Consider the following 9,384-nt stretch of genomic DNA (forward strand, 5'->3'; position numbering starts at 1 on the left):
ATGGTGGGCTAAAAATATATTGAGTTTCATTTCATTTCATTCATACAAGCAAAAAGACTTAAGCTATGATAAAGTATCTGATATAAACCAAAATATTCAGTAAAACACTGTCTGGATTTACAGAAAGCAAAAAAACAACAAATATAATAATTTTTGTTTTACAAACTTAAAATAAAACTGCATAGTTCTACATACATACAACAAAAACATTTGCGATGATTTGTGCACTAAGAACTATAACAATCAACAAAAGTATTTCTGGAATGTCAAAACTTGTTGATACTAATCAAAAGCTATTTTACAATAAACATATGAGCCGTGCCATGAGAAAACCAACATAGTGGCTTTGCGACCAGCATGGATCCAGACCAGCCTGCGCATCCGCGCAGTCTGGTCAGGATCCATGCTGTTCGCTTTCAAAGTCTATTGAAATTAGAGAAACCGTTAGCGAACAGCATGGATCCTGACCAGACTGCGCAGATGCGCAGGCTGGTCTGGATCCATGCTGGTCGCAAAGCCACTATGTTGGTTTTCCCATGGCACGGCTCATATTAAGACTTTCCCCATGGGAGGTACTGAATTAGTTTAAGAGAACTTGACTGAAAAAAATTCTTCTGTGTCATTCCATTTTGTTTGCATTAATTTTCGTGAATGCTCCTGACGAGTGTGCTAAAATTGCTTTTTTACCTGGACATGAATCAATGGATTTTAGACTTTAAAGATACAATGAGCGGGAATATTGTTTGTTAATTGAGACTAAATGTTATAGGTTGACACAACCACGAAATACACAGAATTAAGTCCCCCTTACACAATACTTGTAACCTGCTCAAATAGCATCCATTATTTCAAAAATGAATTTGATTTTTCCTTGACTGACTGGATGAAACTGACAAATGCATACATATGTGATTTCACAACAACTCAAGTTTTATGAGATTAGACCTTAGACAATAATGAAAGTGGTTAAAAAATTGTGCCTTTCACCATTTCAGGTTTTCTTGACCAATATGTAAGTAACTGGCCATTTCAGTTAAAAAGGGAGGCACAAGGGTAAAATACTGGTTGAGAAGTCCGAGAAACAGTTGGATTGCATAGCCAATATAATTTGTCGAAATGTATCTATGAAATGCAGATTTGTTCTTATTTAAAAAATGCAGAACAAGAAAATGCTAAGCCAGCACATGTATGTTAAAGTAACACTTGTGACTTCTATTACTGTGAAATCATTAATATTCATGGGGGTACTAATTTTCATGAATTTCGTGGTGGAGTCAATCCAGGAAATCTAATCCTGAATGAACAAGAAAAATTCCCATTCATTTTATATTCAAAATTCGAAAGCCATGAATTCATATCCCCACGAAATTGCCATTTTGACGAAAACCACGAAATTTCAACCCCACTAAATTAAATGATTTCACAGTACTTGTTCAAGACTAAGATCACACTAGACTTTTTCTATTCACAACCACCTGAAAATGGTGTCACGGTTGAAATCGAAAGGAGACTATTCAAAACGAAAAGCCTTGTTGATTTAGTCTGTACCCAGTCACACATTGTAAAACTTGCAAAACCGAAACAATCAGCAGATCTCACAAGAAATATTTACAAAATAAAATTTGTTTAACATCATGTCTTAAATAGCAATAAAGAAACATAATCATGTGGAATAGTTGTATCACAGAAACTGATGTAAACAGTAATCTTGTGGAATTAAAGTATCACAGTCTATAATGTTAACAGTAATGTGAAAGACAAGTAGAGAAATATAACAATAAATACAAAAAGACGGAAACAATACATGTGCAATAATAATTTGAACATTTTCAACAACTATAGGCTGCACAAACTGATTTGTCCTGTCGTGATAAGACCATGATCAAGTTTCCAAGCAGCAGGTATAGTCTTAAAAATGGACAAAACTCGTTAGAGGTATACGCTTTTATTAGTCCAACAATTATAGCATTATTTGCCACTTCGTTTGCAAACTAAGGACTATTACAGAAGTTACATACAGTTGAGGTGTGCTTTCCCAATTATAATGGGACACCTAGTATTTAGTATGAAACCATATATACCACTATATATATGGACTGAAGACTCACCCCAGTCTTTTATTGGCACTTTCTATTACCGGTATATACTAAATCGAGGTTGTTATATGACGGCATTTGAAGCACAATGAATAAAAGTTCCTCAACAGCAACTTACTGACCATTTTCAAGGGCACTTTTGTTAATATATATAGTATGATATATAATAAATGACTATACCATAAGCACATAAAGTTAAATCTTAATTCTAATATGCTTGATTCACATGCTTACGCTAAAATGACATCACGTTAATGTGCGGTGATGTCAATGTCTTTGTTGCGACCAAGAAACAGTGCTACTTAATTTTATCTACTGTTCTAGATTACGGGCATATTAGAATCGAAATAATGTATTGAAAAATTGTGTTTTATTTAAATTAATACACTCAAAATTAGTTATATAATTATGTCGGCAGAACAATTAAATTATTCCGTGCATGTATAACCTCTTCTTGTCTATTAATAACGTTAAAACATAGTTTTTCTACATTATTTCTTAAATCTAAAATTGTATTCCTATTTTAAATATGAGCCAGAACATAATTTCTAAACTGAAATATCATTCCATTGCCATTTTTTCATGCTTTCCCGTCCTGTGGGAACTGACATCTCTCTGACATAGTGCGAATTCTCCCAACCTCGTTTCACCTGGCGTCTCAGAGCTGTGTACGGCATGTGGGTCTTTGGTATTGACGGACTGGATATGTAGGCTTCTTCGATTTCGTAATCACCGTGGACTGGTTTTGATGTATAAGTAAGTGTGACTGAACGTGGACGCTTCATTGTGGCTGCAGGCATTGTATTACTGATCGAATGCCTCAGAGGATGATAGTTCTTTCTGAAGATATCATTATCTGGTAGGAGAAAGAAACTTTCAGTTAACGATCTTTTTAATCCTTACCCTGCTGAATTTGTATGATGAACTTGTCCATCTTGAAATTTGAATAGTACCACTAACTGTTATAAGGGGTGCTCACCAAAAGATACTAACTGAATGGCCAACAGTGCAGATCATGATCAGACTGCAAAAGCAGAATCATCACCATGATAAGGGTTCAAAATATTTTCATAAAAAGTCTATGAATATTCATTTACTGTAAAATTTCATAATTAGAAATTATAAAATACATTGTATAAAACATTTGAATTTTATGTACAATGGTTAACTATTGGTTTACTTTTTGATTAGGGATACATGCTTATTGAATTATTAATAGCAATATGAACAATCTGTCAATGCTTTCTCCCCACAAAAAGGTCCAATAATACTGAAGATAATCCTTTCATCAACTTATAAGGAATGTGTGTTGCTGAATTACAAGAATTTATTTAATGTTCTTCAGTGGTTTATTAAACACACTCAACATCATACAGGTAGCCACCGGTATTATATAACTTTTCTATTAAATTTAATTAAAGGAAAGCATAAAATCCAACCTGAACAAGTTTAATACTAGTACATAAATACATCCCATTAATTAATCACCTTTTTCATTATGTGACCAATCATTTTTGAAATTTTCACTGTTTCAAACCGTTGGATTTTCATCTAGAAAATTTCAGTTATGGTGCACTACACTTTATATGAATTTAAATAAATGGATTTTTATTCCCAAGAAAATATAAATCAAGATGTGGTATCATTACCTACATAAAGATATACACTCTACCACATAAAAATGTGAAAGAAATCTAAAATCTCAAAGAATTTATGACTCATATTTTTCCAAATATTAACACTGTGATGTCATGATTTTGCGAGTGATGTTGCAAAATTTACTGTATATATATTGTACATGATACTGCGCAAGTAAACTGGTATATTTTAGTGAAAACTATTTGAAACACATAAGTAAAAATTTGTTAATTTTTCCTTAAGATATATCCTTCATATGAATATATTGCATGTAATATTTGCTTGGTGAAAGATATCTAATTTGATCTTACACTAAAACAAACAAATACCATCCCTCAAAAACTGTTTCCTGTGTTCCTATAAGATTGGTAGATCTATGTAGTTTGTTTTTATTGTAATTGAATTAATTTTGCTTTCAGTCACAACAGAGAATGTGAAAAAAAAAACTGACACAGTAAACTGTCATCATGTTACATTAGAACTATATGATGAATTAATTCTTACATTTTTCATGGCTTATTTCTCAAACTTTAAACCATCACATGCTGGACATGACTGATTTTGTCTTTGCTACCAATAAGCCTGCACATCTGTGCAGTCTGATCATGATCTGTACTGTTTGCCATTCAATCAGTATCTTTTTGGTAAACACCTCTTTTAATGGTTAATGGTACTGTCCAAATTGTAAGATGGACAAGTTTATCATGATAAAAATTTAGCAGGGTTACCATCCCAGCAATAGACTTAACTGATAACCGCTAATGGATATTTGAGTTTAAAATTTTACAAATAAGTAAAATCTGTCACCACTTTCAAAGGTCAAGAAATATTTTAATAGGGTTAATATTAGTGAGTCAGTTGGAGTTAAGCAATCACATTCTTTTAAAGGAAGTGTTTACTACACATATTCTATTTCATGCAATTTGAACCGATTTACTGAAATCGAAATTTTTTCCAAAAAGCTATACCATCGTAACTGGACCCCACTGTTACTTTGTCGTGATATTTTGCTGAGATCTTGATGGGATCGTACGGTCCATTGTTTACCTCTGGTTCTGAAATGCATGTTCAAAATTATATTACTGTACAATGATGTTGCAATGACATATTGGATCTCAAACAACTAGGCTACCTGCTGTGTAAGAACACAAAAAAAAAAAAAAAAAAAAGAACACTTTCACAGATTTAAGGTAGTAGAGGTGTAATAGCGGTGTTTACAAAATGGCATTTGCTTGGTATATTCTTAAAGATGACCGTGTTTTGCACTGTATTGCAAATTTTAAACAACTTTTACCATGCCGTTTTTTCTAAATTTTGTATAACTTGTGGTATCTCCTCTAGCTCAAGTAGAGAAAAATTTCAAAGTGATGGCCGCTATATAAAATGTTTGCAGAGAACTCATTTTACCATTAATTTTAATAAAAGAATCATCAAACTATTGTTAAACAATTATTAAACACAAAATAAAAATGTGAATATCATTTTATATAGTGTTCCTCAAGTAAACGGATTTAATGATACAGAATTCTTATTTCAACGTTGAAAAAATAAGGTCGAATCCTTGTTTCTGTTTTGAATTTTGCTTACTTCATTCAAAAATTACCTTGGGACAGATGTAAAACCTACCTAAATTTCTTCCACAATATGTAATCTAAAGAATGGAAGCAAAATAGAGAACTTTTACCACATGTAACTCAATATTTTTACAGATGTGTAACTCTACCCCTTCTGTTTAAGTAGTAAATTCACTTTGAACAGCAAGAAATCGCTTAGCAAATGTTTTTTTTTTCATTTTTGTACAATAAATCTATCATAAGTCTTGAAAGAAGTAAAAACTTACTAGAAAAAATCGAAAATAAGGGGAAAAAAAATTTGGTCCCAGTAGGGCTTGAACCTACGCACCCCTGAGAATTGCAGTAAATGTGGGTTTATGGTAGGAATTGAATACTCTTCAAAAAGGAGGTACTCTATTACACATCTACTACCTTAATACTGAATAAGTCACTTTGCAAAGTAAAGAGGAATGAAATTTCCTCAAGTAAAAAATGAAAAGCTAGGATATACTGTAAAGTCATAAATAATCATGGGAATCTAATTTTCATAGATTTTGTGGTTGCCTTAATCCTTGAAAATAAACTTTGACAAATATGTAATTTCTTTTGTTCATTTCATCTTAAAAATCTACAAATTCCTGCCCCAATAAAGTTTCTATGTTTTCGCTGAAACCACAAGATTTTATGCTGAAAATTAATTTTGCAGTTTTATTAACTTTGAATGCAATAATGGAACACGAATTATGAGGATGAGCTAGCCTTAGAAGATCATTTAAATGCAACTTGATGATCGAGGTCACAGTTTCAACTTGTTTTTTTTTCTTTTAATAAGCCATGTCAGTGACTTGTGAAGAAACATGACTAAGTTGCCTTACAACTGCAACAGAGTGCAAAAATTAAACTTCTTCCTAAAAAAGTAGTTTTTAACAAAAACTTACTTGGGGTGTTTCCGAAGAGGGCTTCATCAACAAATGAAGTGTTTTTCTTCTTGTGGTACTTGTTATACAGGCTAAAAATAAGTAAAAATACAGTTGAACCTGTCCTAGTGGTCACTGGTATGAAGCAGCCACTGTTTTTAAGGAGTCTGTCAGTGAACTTCCCAAACTGACGTTGTTTCATGTTCAACTTGTCTAAAGCAGCCACCTGTCTTAAGCAGTCACATTATGTGGCTCCTTTGGCTGGTTGCTTTAAACAGGTTTGACTGTATATCACTCATTTATATATAGTGTGTCTATAACATTTTCTAGAGGAAAATAATCATAAATTTGAAGCCTTTTTTCATTTTTTTTCTTTTCAAAGCATTGAATTATTCTGTTAGTTTTTACTCTTTCTGAAAATAATTTTAACAAAATTTAAAAGGCAAGAGAGTAATAATAATAACATTTCAAATTGTAACTGAGAAAAAATGATTACAGTGACATAGCTAGAATGAAAATATAAGACATATGGTGCTTAAAAGTGAAAGACTTGAGCAAAAAACTTTTCTTTTTATTTTGTGTTTTAACTATAGAGTTTCAAGCCAGCAAATAATACAAGTGTCATTTGATATTTTCCAGTGTGAAAATTCCAGACATGTTTTACTATAATATTTCCAGAATTCCCCAAAACGCATGTAGTATAAAAATTAAAACTGCAAAATAAACAGCATGTCAAGTGAATGTTAACAGTCCCAAAAGATTTTTTTTTATATATTTGAGCACAGCTGTATGAAAACCAACATTAGCGCTTTGTGATCAGAATGGATCTAGATAAGCCTGCACATCTATGCACTCTGATCTGGATCCATACAGTTTGCCTATAAATCAGTTGCATACAAGTAAATTGATTACCTGCGGCCTAGAGGCGGCAGGTATATTGAAATGCAACAAGTAGTATAGCACATGGGGACTGGGTGATTTCACGTGACTTTTTACCGATATGCGATTGGCTTATCGCATTTATGGAACGCCGTTTTTGCAATAAAGCTAGCACTCTATATGATATATAGAGAAATATTTGTGACTTGAATTCCTCATTCATTATTTCATAATATAATTTATTCAAACTTTCAGCAATGATCAATATTGATACCTAGTTGTGCATAAAGGATTTTTTTTGCTCTTTGATTTCCTGGATTATGGTCCTGTGTTGTCTTGCTCTATATGTCAACGAATTCCAGTAAAGGCATGAATCACATTTGTGATAGCTCTAGTAAAGTATTTCAATAGTCAAGGAATGTGAGTTGAGCTTAAAGTTATGTTATACATGAAAGGGAATATAGTTATTTTTGCCCAAAACAATAACTTTCAGAATTAAGAAATACATATTTCATAGATCTACCTGTAAATCATGTAGAAAGGAGTAATATTTCCTACATTAAAGCGTAATTGTTTAATAAAAAAACAAGCACTTATTCACCCATAAGTTTCTTTTTAGGCGGAGTGGTCACACATACATTAATAACAATTTCTGGTCTGTATAACTTCTGGCCGCAGGAAAGCTTTCGACTTGTAAACAAATGGATGTGGGGATAAGCCAGCATTATGGATGTGTGGATAAGCAAACTGTATGGGTGTGCACTGATCTGGATCCTTGCGGGTTGCAAAGCCCTAACATTGTTTTTTGCACAGCTGTGCTCATTTCTTCTTTAATGAAGAAGGAAAAAGAAAAAACATAATTGTTTTAACAACACCAAATCATAGAAAGACAGAGTACTTTTGCATTAAAACTGAATAGCATATAAATCATGTATAATTATTCTATAAAACATTTGCCAAATTAACAATATATGGATTGAATTTCAGGAAAGCTTGGACAGCATATTAAAGTGGCCAGACTTTTGGACAATTCTGTGCCTTTAGAAACTCTTCATTTTCAAAGAAATTTAACACATCTTTGTTTTGATGCATTTGCAATAATGCCCCAGAGTAAAAATTTCACATAACTAGGTTTATTGTTTACTTTTATTTCTTTACAAATGGCATTCATTTTTAAAGGGGGACAACTTTTTGAAAATAAGGCAAGTTACACTTACCACCTCTGTATGGGTATGAATCTTATTCTGTTGGCACGGACAAACAATCCAAACTCATTGGGACACTGGAAATATCTCCTACCATTCACCATACCATCACAGTTACCAACTGAAATGCAAATAGTGATAGTATTCTTTCTAATGTCAACACATACACAATGAAAATCATGAAAGATGTGTTTTTTGTCAATTTATTATCAAACTGCCAGCATAAAATTAAATGTTGCATTGAAATCTTAACCTTCTGCACATTTAGTACTTATGATACAATTGATTCTAATAATTTGTCAGTTTTACACACACAAAAAAAGAGGGAAAAAGAAAATCAACTGTATTTTATTTATAAAAGAAAGCTTCAACTTGAAATTCTAACTGCTTTGTCTTCAGTGTCATAAGAGTTTCATTTTCTTTAATAATAAATTATTGAAAAAAAATACTGAATTATTTACAGTCAAACCTGACTTATAACTAAATCTTTAACATAGCAAAGCTGCTATGTCTGTAATACTTTTGTTGTAAAATAATTGATACTGTTGATTGTCCTCTATACTTTGTACCATTAACTGTTATACTGTATTAAAAATTTTCTGTAACTAAATACACATGATCATGTGATACTGTAACAATTAAACTATTTGTATCTAATGTGTATTATTTGTATGACAATGTACTATGTACAAGTCTTAAATATTTTTTCTATTTTGTTCTGTTCTGTAAAATCTGTTTATTAAAGGCCAATATTTTCTCTTCCTGTTTGTGTAAACTTACCAGAGCTGAGTCAAATAGGTATGAACCACCAAGTTCAAGTTAATAAAAACTTTGTTTTGAATATATAGTACCTTTAATTAAATGGGCAACTTGGAAACATTGAAAAAAGTTATTTTGTATTTACCTCTTTCTTCCAGGAAGACACCAACCCATTCTCCTTGCTTACCAGCCAGACATCCCTTATATTGAACAGTTCCTTTAATGTTGCCCCAACCGATGTTCACTTCCACCTTCTGACCAACATTCACATTGTGAAATAGCACCATTTTGAAGGTTTTCCTTTTTGTCTGTAAAATACATTTTTAGGCATTACATA

At 32.1% G+C, this 9,384-nt stretch overlaps 1 protein-coding gene across 1 annotated transcript; it reads right to left on the reverse strand.

The window, feature by feature from the left end:
* Positions 1-506: 506 nt before the first annotated feature.
* LOC123555009 (CAP-Gly domain-containing linker protein 2-like) lies at positions 507-9,384 on the reverse strand. Its single transcript, XM_053547495.1, has 5 exons — positions 9,193-9,384; positions 8,301-8,409; positions 6,226-6,296; positions 4,703-4,789; positions 507-2,952 (listed from the first exon to the last, which is right to left on the reverse strand). The coding sequence occupies exons 1-5, from the start codon at positions 9,332-9,334 to the stop codon at positions 2,645-2,647; spliced, it is 717 nt and encodes a 238-aa protein (XP_053403470.1). The 5' UTR covers positions 9,335-9,384; the 3' UTR covers positions 507-2,644.

Source organism: Mercenaria mercenaria, chromosome 7, assembly GCF_021730395.1.
Source record: "Mercenaria mercenaria strain notata chromosome 7, MADL_Memer_1, whole genome shotgun sequence".
NCBI classification, from domain to species: domain Eukaryota; kingdom Metazoa; phylum Mollusca; class Bivalvia; order Venerida; family Veneridae; genus Mercenaria; species Mercenaria mercenaria.

Coding starts and splice junctions, on each gene's coding strand:
- LOC123555009 (XM_053547495.1), bottom strand. CDS start 9,334: ATGGTGCTATTTCACAATGTGAATGTTGGTCAGAAGGTGGAAGTGAAC. Junction 4,790..6,225: donor CCTCTTCGGAAACACCCCAA/GTAAGTTTTTGT, acceptor CATGCATTTCAG/AACCAGAGGTAAACAATGGA. Junction 2,953..4,702: donor AGTGGGGTCCAGTTACGATG/GTATAGCTTTTT, acceptor TTCTCCTACCAG/ATAATGATATCTTCAGAAAG.